Here is a 16,473-nt window from a genome sequence, read left to right on the forward strand (position 1 = left end):
ACGTTATATGACGCATAAATAACCAACTGAGAACGTGCCTGGTATGTTAACGTAACATATTATGGTAAGAGTCATTCAAATAACTATAACATATAGAACATGCTATACGTTTACCAAACAATCTGTCACTCCTAATTGCTAAATCCCATGAAATCTTATACGTCTAGTCTCTTACGTGAATGAGCTAAATATCATTATTTGATATTTTACGGTAATGTGTTAATAATTTCACACATAAGTCACTCCTGAGTATAAGTCGCACCAAACTATGAAAAAAACTGCGACTTATAGTCCGAAAAATACGGTAGATAGCTTCTGACCGCTGTCGTCTGCATATTGTGATCACTACAAACCATTGTCGTCGTTCTCGACATCTACAAAGCAATTAGGCTGCCACCTACTGATATGGAAGAGTATTACACGGTTACTCTGCCGAGGTCTAGACAGTACAGATACTCAACAACGGCACATTATTTGCGGATTATAATTACTGGTGTGCAAAAAAAAAAATGTTTTAATCCAATTAGGTGAAATTACATAATCTCCCACGGCACACCAGACTGTAGCTCACGTCACATGGTGGTTGAAAAACACTGATGTAGACCACAAAGAAGTGTGTGGGGAAAAAAATCATAACATGACCCCCTAATATAAACGTCATGTCCTATTATCCCAGAATAAACTTTATTCTGACAAGGATACAGAATTAATACTGTAATAATGTTATTTTAAGTTATTTAATAAAACATGTGTTTTCTCTTTAGTAAAATAGTGATTAGATGGGATGTGCTGTGCACACTGCAAAAACTGAAATCTAAGTAAGATTAAATATCTCAAATAAGGGTGATATTTGCTTATTTTCTGTCTGATAAGATAATTCGTCTCACTAAGCAGATTTTATGTTAGAGTGTTTCACTTGTTTTAAGGGTTTTGGTTCTAAATGATGCTGAGATTTGATGACCTATATTGAGTAAAACATGCTTGAAACTAGAATATCAACTGTTGCAAAGCTGTGTCATCAACACTCACAAGTATAAAACTACTTTTTTAAAGTAATAATTTCTTACTTCAAGCATGAAGAAAAAAAATGATGATGCCGAGTGCATATCATTATGTCAAGATAATGGCACTAGCATTTACTTAATTTAAGAATATTTTTCAACATATTGAGCAAAAAGGTCTCATTTTTTTTCTACCAAGAAAAGTGCACTTCTTATTAGCGAGAATGTACTTATTTTAAGGTATTTTGGGGTTCATTGAGGTTAGCTAATTTTACTTGTTTTGGAAAGTCTTGACAAGCCAAATTTTCTTGTTCTATTGGCAGATCATTTTGCTTAATTCAAATAAAATACCAGGGGCGTCACTAGCTTTTAAGGACAGGGGGGGCTTTGCCCCCAGGAGATGCACAGGATGTGAGTGAATGTTACGCACGAGCACAAAACTTCACAAACGGCTAACAAAGACTTAGAAATTATTCATTGTTATTATTATTTTTTTTTTTAAATGCACGGAACGAAATGAAATGTTCCCCGGGACGATGTCTTTTAACCATTTTTTTCTTTTTCTTTTTATGTATTTATTCATTTTACATTTTATATTAAATGTCTTGGTTTTTCCTCCCTCTGAAAATCCTATGAAATGTTTAACAAGCCATCCTATAATAATAAAACAGCTATCAATGTAACAATACAATAAAACAAATATATTTAATGATGTTTTTTTCATTATTTTAACAATAGGCTAATGTATATTACTTTATATAGATTCTACAAGAAACACAAAACTTAAAAAATTAATTATTTACAATTGCACACACAAGGTTTTGTGCAGCTTCACTCATTGTAAAGGAAGAGAATGTGCTTCGTACACCTGCAGGACCGCAAGCAAGGTCGCAGAGAAAATGCGGGCTGGAATTTGAGTGATGTGGGCATTTTCTATATGAACAAGTGGAATGGATTGGATACCGACACACTAAAGGGGCTCTCTACCTTACGCTACGAAGTGAGGGGAAACTGAGTGAATAATAACAGGTTATATGATTATTTATTTAAACTCATTTGGGCCACTTTATAATGAATATGTCGGCATGTATTTGTAAAAAAAAACAAAAAAACACCAAATTATTTAGGGGGGCTTAAGAATATTTTAGGGGGGCTTGAGCCCCCCGAAAATAGGCCTAACAACGCCAATGTAAAATACCCCTCATTTTTGTATTTTTTTTTCTTGTTTTTGAACACTGACTTTTTGCAGTGCAGGTTAAAGTGCCTAATGATTTATATCTTACCAGCTGATACATTTTTCTGTATTGCAAATCATTAATAGATGTACAGTATGGATAATGATGAGTTAAAAAATAGTTAAAATCTGAAGTAATTGAACTCACCAGCTCGCCTCACATTGGACCTCCTTGCAGCACAACAGACAGCAAGCAAGCACATTGCAAAGGCAACAAAGTGCACTAACGTCCTCTCTTTGCAGCTTGTCTCCATGTCTTCACCTTCAATTAAACCAAACAAAAAAAACCTCAAATGTTCATTTTCTCCAAAGTCCAAAGCCTTAGTTGCTGAGTTAACTTTAAACAAAGAAGAACAATGAAGTTGTGCAAGTGGGGGGGTTTATCTCCAACAAAAAAAAGATGCAGCATGCATGCGCAGCCGTGTCCAGCTCCTGGGTGGCACTGATCAGATTAAGGTCCGAAAGATCAGTGGGGTGGTCACTCCACGCACGGACACACGAGACAAGTGTGTCACCCCGGGAGCGCGCACAGGGACCCAGGAGACACCTTTGTGCGTAATGAGCGTCGACGCAAGCACAGAGAGTACAGTGGGCATGCTCCTTTTTTTTTCTCCTACGCAAGAGGCTCCCTTTCGTGAGGCGACTGACTGCTTATAGCGAGCAGATGACACGAACAGCCAAGTGCAGGAACGTGGAGCCATTTAGGGCTTTAAGAGGATAATAAGGCTCTAATCTGCGCACTCGACACACAGATGGAGGGCACGTCTTGACGCACGCACACAACACACACACAGGTGCACACGCACGCCCACACCTACACACACACACACACACACACACCTTCTCAGAAATAAATAAAACATCAAACTAAAAAAGGCATTAGAATATTCCTGTTATGGTTTACTAAGGGGATGTGACGGCAACAGACACTAGAGGAGCGGAATGTTCATAAATGTATTATATATATAGTCAATGTATATACACATATATGGTTTGAATGTCCAGGGTGAGTGGAGTGTGTGGATTTTGGAACGGTTCGATTCGGTTGAGAAATGTGGGATATGGAGAGGTTTGTAGAATGTCCATTCATTTTCAACTGGGGGAAATTCCTGGTAATTCCGGGTAATCGGAACATTTTCCAAATCCAGAAAAAACATGCAGTCTTGAATGCCCAGGGTGAGTGGATGTTGGAAAGGTTCGAATCGGTTGAGAAATGTGGGATATGGAGATGGTTGTACTGTCAAACCTTCCCGTTTTTGCTGGGAAATCCTGTTTTTGTCCTTCATTCTGTTCCCGTTTCCTTACTTCAGGGATGCCGACTTCTGTATGGGTCAGCTGGAGTGGGTCAGCTGACCCATACGTGTATAGCGAGAGTAGGGCCAACTGGGTTTGCCCAATCATTTTTAATGGGGGAAAAGTTACTGGTAATTACGGGTAATCAGGGAAATTCTGGCTTGAATGTCCAGGGTGAATGGAGTGTGTGGATGTTGGAACGGTTCGAATCGGTTGAAAAATGTGGGATATGGAGAGGTTTGTAGAATGTCCATTCATTTTCAATGGGGGGAAATTCCTGGTAATTCCGGGTAATCGGAAAATTTTCCAAACCAGGAAACATGCAGTCTTGAATGCCCAGGGTGAGTGGATGTTGGAACGGTTCGAATTGGTTGAGAAATGTGGGATGTGGAGATGTTTGTACTGTCAAACCTTCCCGTTTTTGCTGGGAAATCCTGCTTTTGTCCTTCATTCTGTTCCCGTTTCCTTACTTCTGGGATGCCAACTGCTGTATGGGTCAGCTGGAGTGGGTCAGCTGACCCATACGTGTATAGCAAGAGTAGGGCCAGCTGGGTTTGCCCATTCTTTTTCAATGGGGGAAAGGTTACTAGTTATTACGGGTAATCAGGGAATTTGTGGAACCTGGAAACATTATGGCTTGAATGTCCAGGGTGAGTGGAGTGTGTGGATGTTGGAACGGTTCGAATCGGTTGAGAAATGTGGCATATGGAGAGGTTTGTATAATGTCCATTCATTTTTAATGGGGGGAAATTCCTGGTAATTCCGGGTAATCGGAAAATTTTTCAAATCCAGAAAAAACATGCAGTCTTGAATGCCCAGGGTGAGTGGATGTTGGAAAGGTTCAAATCGGTTGAGAAATGTGGCCTACAGAGATGTTTGTACTGTCAAACCTTTCCGTTTTTGCTGGGAAATCCTGCTTTTGTCCTTCATTCTGTTCCCGTTTCCTTACTTCAGGGATGCCGACTTCTGTATGGGTCAGCTGGAGTGGGTCAGCTGACCCATATGTGTATAGTGAGAGTAGGGCCAAATGGGTTTGCCCATTCATTTTCAATGGGTGGAAATTTTTGGTAACGCAGGGTAATCTGAGAATTTTCCAAACCAGGAAACATGCAGGCTTGAATGTCCAGGGTGAGTGGAGTGTGTGGATGTTGGAACGGTTCGAATCGGTTGAGAAATGTGGGATGTGGAGAGGTTTGTATAATGTCCATTCATTTTCAATGGGGGGAAATTCCTGGTAATTCCGGGTAATCGGAAAATTTTCCAAATCCAGAAAAAACATGCAGTCTTGAATGCCCAGGGTGAGTGGATGTTGGAAAGGTTCGAATCAGTTGAGAAATGTGGGATATGGAGATGGTTGTACTGTCAAACCTTCTCGTTTTTGCTGGGAAATCCTGTTTTTGTCCTTCATTCTGTTCCCATTTCCTTACTGCTGTATGGGTCAGCTGGAGTGGGTCAGTTGACCCATACGTGTATAGCGAGAGTAGGGCCAACTGGGTTAGCCCAATCATTTTAATGGGGTAAAAGTTACTGGTAATTAGGGGTAGTCAGGAAATTTGCGGAAACCTGGAAACATTTTGGCTTGAATGTCCAGGGTGAGCGGAGTGTGTGGATGTTGGGACGGTTCGAATCGGTTGAGAAATGTGTGATATGGAGAGGTTTGTATAATGTCCATTCATTTTCAATGGGGGGAAATTCCTGGTAATTCCGGGTAATCGGAAATTTTTCCAAACCAGAAAAAACATGCAGTCTTGAATGCCCAGGGTGAGTGGATCTTCGAATCGGTTGAGAAATGTGGGATTTGGAGATGTTTGTGCTGTCAACCGTCCCGTTTTTGCTGGGAAATCCTGTTTTTGTCCTTCATTCTGTTCCCATTTCCTTACTTTAGGGATGCCAAATGCTGTATGGGTCAGCTGGAGTGGGTCAGTTGACCCATACGTGTTTAGCGAGAGTAGGGCCAACTGGGTTTGCCCAATCATTTTTAATGGGGGAAAAGTTACTGGTAATTAGGGGTAGTCAGGGAATTTACGGAACCTGGAAACATTCTGACTTGAATGTCAAGGGTGAGTGGAGTGTGTGGATGTTGGAACGGTTTGAATTGGCTGAGAAATGTGGGATATGGAGAGGTTTGTATAATGTCCATTCATTTTCAATAGGGGGAAATTCCTGGTAATCGGAAAATTTTCCAAATCCAGAAAAAAAATGCATTCTTGAATGTCCAGGGTGAGTGGATGTTGGAATGGTTCGAATCGGTTGAGAAATGTGGGCTATGGAGATGTTTGTACTGTCAACCTTCCCGTTTTTGCTGGGAAATCCTGTTTTTGTCCTTCTTTCTGTTCCCGTTTCCTTACTGTAGGAATGCCAACGGCTGTATGGGTCAGCTGGAGTGGATCAGCTGACCCATATGTGTATAGCGATAGTAGGGCCAACTGGGTTTGCCCATTCATTTTCAATGGGGGGAAATTCCTGGTAATTCCGGGTAATCAGAGAATTATCCAAACCAGGAAACATGCAGGCTTGAATGTCCAGGGAGAGTGGAGTGTGTGGATGCTGGAACGGTTCGAATCGGTTGAGAAATGTGGGATATGGAGAGGTTTGTATAATGTACATTCATTTTCAATGGGGGAAAATTCCTGGTAATTCCAGGTAATCGGAAAATTTTCCAAACCACAAAAAACATGCAGTCTTGAATGCCCAGGGTGAGTGGATGTTGGAACAGTTCGAATCGGTTGAGAAATGTGGGATATGGAGATGTTTGTACTGTCAAACCTTCCCGTTTTTGCTGGGAAATCCTCCTTTTGTCCTTCATTCTGTTCCCGTTTCCTTACTTCTGGGATACCAACTGCTGTATGGGTCAGCTGGAGTGGGTCAGCAGACCCATACGTGTATAGCGAGAGTAGGGCCAACTGGGTTTGCCCATTCATTTTCAATGGGGGAAAATTCCTGGTAATTCCGGGTAACCAGAAAATTTTCCAAACCGTTCATGCATGCTTGAATGACCAGGGTGAGTGAGTTGTGTGGATGTTGGAACGGTTCGTATCGGTTGAGAAATGTGGGATATGGAGAGGTTTGTATAATGTCCATTCATTTTAAATGGGGAGAAATTCCTGGTAATTCCGGGTAATCAGAGAATTTGATTAATCTGAGAAACAAACCAGGAAACATGCAGGCTTAAATGTCCAGGGTGAGATGAGGGTATGGATGTTGGAACGGTTCAAATCGGTTGAGAAATGTGGGATATGGAGATGTTTGTACTGTCAAACCTTCTCGTTTTTGCTGGGAAATCCCGTTTTTGTCCTTCATTCTGTTCCCATTTCCTTACTTCAGGGATGCCAACTTCTGTATGGGTCAGCTGGAGTGGGTCAGCTGACCCATACGTGTATAGCGAGAGTAGGGCCAACTGGGTTTGCCCATTCATTTTCAATGGGGGGAAATTCCTGGTAATTCCGGGTTATCTGAGAATTTTCCAAACCAGGAAACATGCAGGCTTGAATGTCCAGGGTGAGTGGAGTGTGTGGGTGTTGTAACGGTTCGAAACGGTTGAGAAATGTGGGATATGGAGAGGTTTGTATAATGTCCTTTCATTTTCAATGGGGAGAAATTCCTGGTAATTCCGGGTAATCAGAGAATTCGATTAATCTGATAAATCCTCTTTTTGCCCTTCATTCTGTTCCCATTTCCTTACTGCTGTATGGGTCAGCTGGAGTGGGTCAGTTGACCCATACGTGTATAGCGAGAGTAGGGCCAACTGGGTTAGCCCAATCATTTTAATGGGGTAGAAGTTACTGGTAATTAGGGGTAGTCAGGGAATTTGCGGAAACCTGGAAAATTTTTGGCTTGAATGTCCAGGGTGAGCGGAGTGTGTGGATGTTGGAACGGTTCGAATCGGTTGAGGAATGTGGGATATGGAGAGGTTTGTAGAATGTCCATTCATTTTCAATGGGGGGAAATTCCTGGTAATTCCGGGTAATCGTAAAATTTTCCAAACTAGGAAACATGCAGTCTTGAATGCCCAGGGTGAGTGGATGTTGGAACGGTTTGAAATCGGTTGAGAAATGTGGGATATGGAAAACCTTCCCGTTTTTGCTGGGAAATCCTGTTTTTGTCCTTCATTCTCTTCCCGTTTCCTTACTTCAGGGATGCCAACTTCTGTATGGGTCAGCTGGAGTGGGTCAGCTGACCCATACGTGTATAGCAAGAGTAGGGCCAACTGGGTTTGCCCAATCATTTTTTAATGGGGGAAAAGTTACTGGTAATTAGGGGTAGTCAGGGAATTTGCGGAACCTGGAAACATTCTGGCTTGAATGTCCTGGGTGAGTGGAGTGTGTGGATGTTGTAACGATTCAAATTGGATTATAAAAGTGGGATATGAATTCGATTGTATATAACCCAGTCATTGTAAATGAGGAGAAAATTACCGGAAATTCAGTGAAAACTGGGAATTTGGGCAAAGGAAAAACATGTTTTGCGTTCGATATATGGGAAGAGTAGTGGATGGCTAAAAAGGTCGGAATCGGGTTTAAAAAATGCAAACAATTATGAGAATTTAGGGCATTGTGGAACTATGATTAGTCCATTCTTTGAATAAGAATTTTCTCGAAATTTGGTAATTTCGGGAATTTTTGAAAATATCGACAATAACACAATTGTGCCAGATGATATGAATGGGTTGGTGTTGGAATTTTTCGAAACAGTTGAAAAATGCTGCCGTAGTAACAGTTTAAATTTTAATTGGGATTTCGGAACTCCTGGAATTTCGGGAAAACCGGGAATTTTTACAACAAAAAGATAACATTTGTTGTCCCAGTTAAGAAGAATGTTTTGAAGTTGAAATGATCCAGAAATGGTTGAAAAATGTGGACTGTTAAAACTTTCCAGGAAGAGGTAAAATGTGGCATTGGAAAACTGGGAATTCTGGGAATTTCTGGAATAATTTTGAACGTGGAAAATGGTACTTTGATTGTCCAAGGTGAGATGAGTGTGTGGATGTTGGAACGGTTCGAATCGGTTGTGAACTGTGGGATATGGAGATGTTTGCACATTGCCCATGCATTTTCCATGGGGGAAAGTTACTGGTAATAACGGGTAATCAGGGAATTTGCGGAACCGGGAAACATTCTGGCTTGAACGGAATGTGTGGATGTTGGAACGGTTCAAATCAGACTATAAATGTGGGATATGAAATCATTGTCAATGGGGAGAAAATTACTGGAAATTCCGGGAAAACTGGGAATTTGGGCAAAGGAAAAACATGTTTTGCGTTCCATATATGGGAAGAGTAGTGTTGTGGATGGCTAAATGGTCGGAATCGGGTTTAAAAAATGCAAACAATTATGAAAATTTAGGGCATTGTGGAACTATCATTACGTCCATCCTTTGAATAAGAATTTCCTCGAAATTTGGTAATTTCGGGAATTTTTAAAAATATCGACAATACCACAATTGTGCCAGATGATATGAATGGGTTGGTGTTGGAATTTTTCGAAACAGTTGAAAAATGCTGACGTAGTAACAGTTTAAATTTTAATTGGTATTTCGGAACTCCTGGAATTTCAGGAAAACCGAAAATATTTTTACAAAAAAAAGATAACATTTGTTGTCCCAATTAAGAAGAATGTTTTGAAGTTGAAATGATCCAGAAATGGTTGAAAAATGTGGACTGTGAAAACTTTCCAGGAAGAGGTAAAATAGGGTATTGGAAAACTGGGAATTCTGGAATAATTTTGAACGTGGAAAATGGTAGTTTGATTGTCCAAGATGAGATGAGTGTGTGGATGTTGGAACAGTTCGAATCGGTTGTGAACTGTGGGATATGGAAATGTTTGTACATTGCCCATTAATTTTCCATGGGGGAAAGTTACTGGTAATTAAGGGTAATCAAGGAATTTGCGGAACCGGGAAACATTCTGATTTGAACGGAATGTGTGGATGTTGGAACGGTTCAAATCGGACTATAAATGTGGGATATGAAATCATTGTCAATGGGGAGAAAATTACCGGAAATTCCGGGAAAACTGGGAATTTGGGCAAAGGAAAAACATGTTTTGTGTTAGATATATGGGAAGAGTAGTGTTGTGGATGGCTAAATGGTCAGAATCGGGTTTAAAAATGCAAACAATTATGAAAATTTAGGCCATTGTGGAACTATGATTACGACCATCCTTTGAATAAGAATTTCCTCAAAATTTGGTAATTTCGGGAATTTTTAAAAATATCGACAATACCACAATTGTGCCAGATGATATGAAAGGGGTTGGTGTTGGAATTTTTCGAAACAATTGAAAAATGCTGCCGTAGTAACAGTTTAAATTTTAATTAGTATTTCGGAACTCCTGGAATTTCGGGAAAACCGGGAATTTTTACAAAAAAAAGATAACATTTGTTGTCCCAATTAAGAAGAAGGTTTTGAAGTTGAAATGATCCAGAAATGGTTGAAAAATGTGGACTGTGAAAACTTTCCAGGAAGAGGTAAAATAGGGCATTGGAAAACTGTGAATTCTGGAATAATTTTGAACGTGGAAAATGGTAGTTTGATTGTCCAAGATGAGATGAGTGTGTGGATGTTGGAACAGTTCGAATCGGTTGTGAATTGTGGGATATGGAAATGTTTGTACATTGCCCATTAATTTTCCATGGGGGAAAGTTACTGGTAATTACGGGTAATCAAGGAATTTGCGGAACCGGTAAACATTCTGGTTTGAATGGAATGTGTGGATGTTGGAACAGTTCAAATTGGATTCGAAATGTGGGATATGAAGTCAATTGTATATATCCCAGTCATTGTCAATGGGGAGAAAATTACCGGAAATTCCGGGAAAACTGGGAATTTGGGCAAAGGAAAAACATGTTTTGCGTCCGATATATGGGAAGAGTAGTGTTGTGGATGGCTAAAAGGTCGGAATCGGGTTTAAAAAATGCAAACAATTATGAGAATTTAGGGCATTGTGGAACTATGATTACATCCATTCTTTGAATAAGAATTTCCTCGAAATTTGGTAATTTCGGGAATTTTTGAAAATATCGACAATAACACAATTGTGCCAGATGATATGAATGGGTTGGTGTTGGAATTTTTCGAAACAGTTGAAAAATGTTGACGTAGTAACAGTTTAAATTTTAATTGGTATTCCGGAACTCCTGGAATTTCGGGAAAACCGGGAATTTTTACAAAAAAAAAAGATAACATTTGTTGTCTCAGTTAAGAAGAATGTTTTGATGGTGAAATGGTCCAGAAACGGTTGAAAAATGTGGACTGTGAAAACTTTCCAGGAAGAGGTGAAATAGGGCTTTGGAAAACTGGGAATTCTGGGAATTCCTGGAATAATTTTGAACGTGGAAAATGGTAGTTTGATTGTCCAAGGTGAGATGAGTGTGTGGATGTTGAAACAGTTCGAATCGGTTGTGAATTGTGGGATATGGAAATGTTTGTACATTGCCCATTCATTTTCCATGGGGGAAAGTTACTGGTAATTACGGGTAATCAAGGAATTTGCGGAACCGGGAAACATTCTGGTTTGAACGGAATGTGTGGATGTTGGAACGGTTCAAATTGGATTCGAAATGTGGGATATGAAGTCAATTGTATATATCCCAGTCATTGTCAATGGGGAGAAAATTCCCGGAAATTCCGGGAAAACTGGGAATTTGGGCAAAGGAAAAACATGTTTTGCGTTTGATATATGGGAAGAGTACTGTTGTGGATGGCTAAAAGGTCGGAATCGGGTTTAAAAAAATGCAAACAATTATGACAATTTAGGGCATTGTGGAACTATGATTACATCCATTCTTTGAATAAGAATTTCCTCGAAATTTGGTAATTTCGGGAATTTTTGAAAATATCGACAATACCACAATTGTGCCAGATGATATGAATTGGTTGGTGTTGGAATTTTTCGAAACAGTTGAAAAATGTTGACGTAGTAACAGTTTAAATTTTAATTGGTATTCCGGAACTCCTGGAATTTCGGGAAAACCGGGAATTTTTACAAAAAAAAAAGATAACATTTGTTGTCTCAGTTAAGAAGAATGTTTTGATGGTGAAATGGTCCAGAAACGGTTGAAAAATGTGGACTGTGAAAACTTTCCAGGAAGAGGTAAAATAGGGCTTTGGAAAACTGGGAATTCTGGGAATTCCTGGAATAATTTTGAACGTGGAAAATGGTAGTTTGATTGTCCAAGGTGAGATGAGTGTGTGGATGTTGGAACGGTTCGAATCGGTTGTGAATTGTGGGATATGGAAATGTTTGTACATTGAACATTAATTTTCCATGGGGGAAAGTTACTGGTAATTACGGGTAATCAGGGAATTTGCGGAACCGGGAAACATTCTGGTTTGAACGGAAAGTGTGGATGTTGGAACGGTTCAAATTGGATACGAAATGTGGGATATGAAGTCAATTGTATATATCCCAGTCATTGTCAATGGGGAGAAAATTACCGGAAATTCCGGGAAAACTGGGAATTTGGGCAAAGGAAAAACATGTTTTGCGTTTGATGTATGGGAAGAGTAGTGTTGTGGATGGCTAAAAGGTCGGAATCGGTTTAAAAAATGCAAACAATTATGAAAATTTAGGGCATTGTAAAACTATGATTACGTCCATTCTTTGAATAAGAATTTCCTCGAAATTTGGTAATTTCGGGAATTTTTGAAAATATCGACAATAGCACAATTGTGCCAGATGATATGAATGGGTTGGTGTTGGAATTTTTCGAAACAGTTGAAAAATGCTGACATAGTAACAGTTTAAATTTTAATTGGTATTTCGGAACTCCTGGAATTTCGGGAAAACCAGGAATTTTTACCAAAAAAAAAGATAACATTTGTTGTCTCAGTTAAGGAGAATGTTTTGAAGGTGAAATGGTCCAGAAACGGTTGAAAAATGTGGACTGTGAAAACTTTCCAGGAAGAGGTAAAATAGGGCTTTGGAAAACTGGGAATTCTGGGAATTCCTGGAATTATTTTGAACGTGGAAAATGGTAGTTTGATTGTCCAAGATGAGATGAGTGTGTGGATGTTGAAACAGTTCGAATCGGTTGTGAATTGTGGGATATGGAAATGTTTGTACATTGCCCATTCATTTTCCACGGGGGAAAGTTACTGGTAATTACGGGTAATCAGGGAATTTGCGGAACCGGGAAACATTCTGGTTTGAACGGAATGTGTGGATGTTGGAACGGTTCAAATTGGATTCGAAATGTGGGATATGAAGTCAATTGTATATATTCCAGTCATTGTCAATGGGGAGAAAATTACCGGAAATTCCGGGAAAACTGGGAATTTGGACAAAGGAAAAACATGTTTTGCGTCCGATATATGGGAAGAGTAGTGTTGTGGATGGCTAAAAGGTCGGAATCGGGTTTAAAAAATGCAAACAATTATGAGAATTTAGGGCATTGTGGAACTATGATTACATCCATTCTTTGAATAAGAATTTCCTCGAAATTTGGTAATTTCGGGAATTTTTGAAAATATTGACAATACCACAATTGTGCCAGATGATATGAATGGGTTGGTGTTGGAATTTTTCGAAACAGTTGAAAAATGTTGACGTAGTAACAGTTTAAATTTTAATTGGTATTCCGGAACTCCTGGAATTTCGGGAAAACCGGGAATTTTTACAAAAAAAAAAGATAACATTTGTTGTCTCAGTTAAGAAGAATGTTTTGATGGTGAAATGGTCCAGAAACGGTTGAAAAATGTGGACTGTGAAAACTTTCCAGGAAGAGGTGAAATAGGGCTTTGGAAAACTGGGAATTCTGGGAATTCCTGGAATAATTTTGAACGTGGAAAATGGTAGTTTGATTGTCCAAGGTGAGATGAGTGTGTGGATGTTGAAACAGTTCGAATCGGTTGTGAATTGTGGGATATGGAAATGTTTGTACATTGCCCATTCATTTTCCATGGGGGAAAGTTACTGGTAATTACGGGTAATCAAGGAATTTGCGGAACCGGGAAACATTCTGGTTTGAACGGAATGTGTGGATGTTGGAACGGTTCAAATTGGATTCGAAATGTGGGATATGAAGTCAATTGTATATATCCCAGTCATTGTCAATGGGGAGAAAATTCCCGGAAATTCCGGGAAAACTGGGAATTTGGGCAAAGGAAAAACATGTTTTGCGTTTGATATATGGGAAGAGTACTGTTGTGGATGGCTAAAAGGTCGGAATCGGGTTTAAAAAAATGCAAACAATTATGACAATTTAGGGCATTGTGGAACTATGATTACATCCATTCTTTGAATAAGAATTTCCTCGAAATTTGGTAACTTCGGGAATTTTTGAAAATATCGACAATACCACAATTGTGCCAGATGATATGAATTGGTTGGTGTTGGAATTTTTCGAAACAGTTGAAAAATGTTGACGTAGTAACAGTTTAAATTTTAATTGGTATTCCGGAACTCCTGGAATTTCGGGAAAACCGGGAATTTTTACAAAAAAAAAAGATAACATTTGTTGTCTCAGTTAAGAAGAATGTTTTGATGGTGAAATGGTCCAGAAACGGTTGAAAAATGTGGACTGTGAAAACTTTCCAGGAAGAGGTAAAATAGGGCTTTGGAAAACTGGGAATTCTGGGAATTCCTGGAATAATTTTGAACGTGGAAAATGGTAGTTTGATTGTCCAAGGTGAGATGAGTGTGTGGATGTTGGAACGGTTCGAATCGGTTGTGAATTGTGGGATATGGAAATGTTTGTACATTGAACATTAATTTTCCATGGGGGAAAGTTACTGGTAATTACGGGTAATCAGGGAATTTGCGGAACCGGGAAACATTCTGGTTTGAACGGAAAGTGTGGATGTTGGAACGGTTCAAATTGGATACGAAATGTGGGATATGAAGTCAATTGTATATATCCCAGTCATTGTCAATGGGGAGAAAATTACCGGAAATTCCGGGAAAACTGGGAATTTGGGCAAAGGAAAAACATGTTTTGCGTTTGATGTATGGGAAGAGTAGTGTTGTGGATGGCTAAAAGGTCGGAATCGGTTTAAAAAATGCAAACAATTATGAAAATTTAGGGCATTGTAAAACTATGATTACGTCCATTCTTTGAATAAGAATTTCCTCGAAATTTGGTAATTTCGGGAATTTTTGAAAATATCGACAATAGCACAATTGTGCCAGATGATATGAATGGGTTGGTGTTGGAATTTTTCGAAACAGTTGAAAAATGCTGACATAGTAACAGTTTAAATTTTAATTGGTATTTCGGAACTCCTGGAATTTCGGGAAAACCAGGAATTTTTACAAAAAAAAAAGATAACATTTGTTGTCTCAGTTAAGGAGAATGTTTTGAAGGTGAAATGGTCCAGAAACGGTTGAAAAATGTGGACTGTGAAAACTTTCCAGGAAGAGGTAAAATAGGGCTTTGGAAAACTGGGAATTCTGGGAATTCCTGGAATTATTTTGAACGTGGAAAATGGTAGTTTGATTGTCCAAGATGAGATGAGTGTGTGGATGTTGAAACAGTTCGAATCGGTTGTGAATTGTGGGATATGGAAATGTTTGTACATTGCCCATTCATTTTCCACGGGGGAAAGTTACTGGTAATTACGGGTAATCAGGGAATTTGCGGAACCGGGAAACATTCTGGTTTGAACGGAATGTGTGGATGTTGGAACGGTTCAAATTGGATTCGAAATGTGGGATATGAAGTCAATTGTATATATTCCAGTCATTGTCAATGGGGAGAAAATTACCGGAAATTCCGGGAAAACTGGGAATTTGGACAAAGGAAAAACATGTTTTGCGTCCGATATATGGGAAGAGTAGTGTTGTGGATGGCTAAAAGGTCGGAATCGGGTTTAAAAAATGCAAACAATTATGAGAATTTAGGGCATTGTGGAACTATGATTACATCCATTCTTTGAATAAGAATTTCCTCGAAATTTGGTAATTTCGGGAATTTTTGAAAATATCGACAATACCACAATTGTGCCAGATGATATGAATGGGTTGGTGTTGGAATTTTTCGAAACAGTTGAAAAATGTTGACGTAGTAACAGTTTAAATTTTAATTGGTATTCCGGAACTCCTGGAATTTCGGGAAAACCGGGAATTTTTACAAAAAAAAAAGATAACATTTGTTGTCTCAGTTAAGAAGAATGTTTTGATGGTGAAATGGTCCAGAAACGGTTGAAAAATGTGGACTGTGAAAACTTTCCAGGAAGAGGTGAAATAGGGCTTTGGAAAACTGGGAATTCTGGGAATTCCTGGAATAATTTTGAACGTGGAAAATGGTAGTTTGATTGTCCAAGGTGAGATGAGTGTGTGGATGTTGAAACAGTTCGAATCGGTTGTGAATTGTGGGATATGGAAATGTTTGTACATTGCCCATTCATTTTCCATGGGGGAAAGTTACTGGTAATTACGGGTAATCAAGGAATTTGCGGAACCGGGAAACATTCTGGTTTGAACGGAATGTGTGGATGTTGGAACGGTTCAAATTGGATTCGAAATGTGGGATATGAAGTCAATTGTATATATCCCAGTCATTGTCAATGGGGAGAAAATTCCCGGAAATTCCGGGAAAACTGGGAATTTGGGCAAAGGAAAAACATGTTTTGCGTTTGATATATGGGAAGAGTACTGTTGTGGATGGCTAAAAGGTCGGAATCGGGTTTAAAAAAATGCAAACAATTATGACAATTTAGGGCATTGTGGAACTATGATTACATCCATTCTTTGAATAAGAATTTCCTCGAAATTTGGTAACTTCGGGAATTTTTGAAAATATCGACAATACCACAATTGTGCCAGATGATATGAATTGGTTGGTGTTGGAATTTTTCGAAACAGTTGAAAAATGTTGACGTAGTAACAGTTTAAATTTTAATTGGTATTCCGGAACTCCTGGAATTTCGGGAAAACCGGGAATTTTTACAAAAAAAAAAGATAACATTTGTTGTCTCAGTTAAGAAGAATGTTTTGATGGTGAAATGGT

At 39.1% G+C, this 16,473-nt stretch overlaps 1 protein-coding gene across 2 annotated transcripts in view; it reads right to left on the minus strand.

Annotated features, from left to right (window-relative positions):
• Positions 1 to 16,473, minus strand: part of egflam (EGF-like, fibronectin type III and laminin G domains) — a 192,036-nt gene that overhangs the window by 104,642 nt on the left and 70,921 nt on the right. The window contains exon 4 of one of the 2 annotated variants that reach the window (XM_061933514.1): positions 2,384 to 2,497. In XM_061933514.1, coding sequence (XP_061789498.1) covers positions 2,384 to 2,497 — 114 coding nt within the window. Of the gene's footprint in view, positions 1 to 2,383; positions 2,715 to 16,473 lie in introns of those variants that run through there. The other variant, XM_061933521.1, reaches the window with a different exon arrangement.

Source organism: Nerophis lumbriciformis, linkage group LG03, assembly GCF_033978685.3.
Source record: "Nerophis lumbriciformis linkage group LG03, RoL_Nlum_v2.1, whole genome shotgun sequence".
Taxonomy (NCBI): Eukaryota; Metazoa; Chordata; class Actinopteri; order Syngnathiformes; family Syngnathidae; genus Nerophis; species Nerophis lumbriciformis.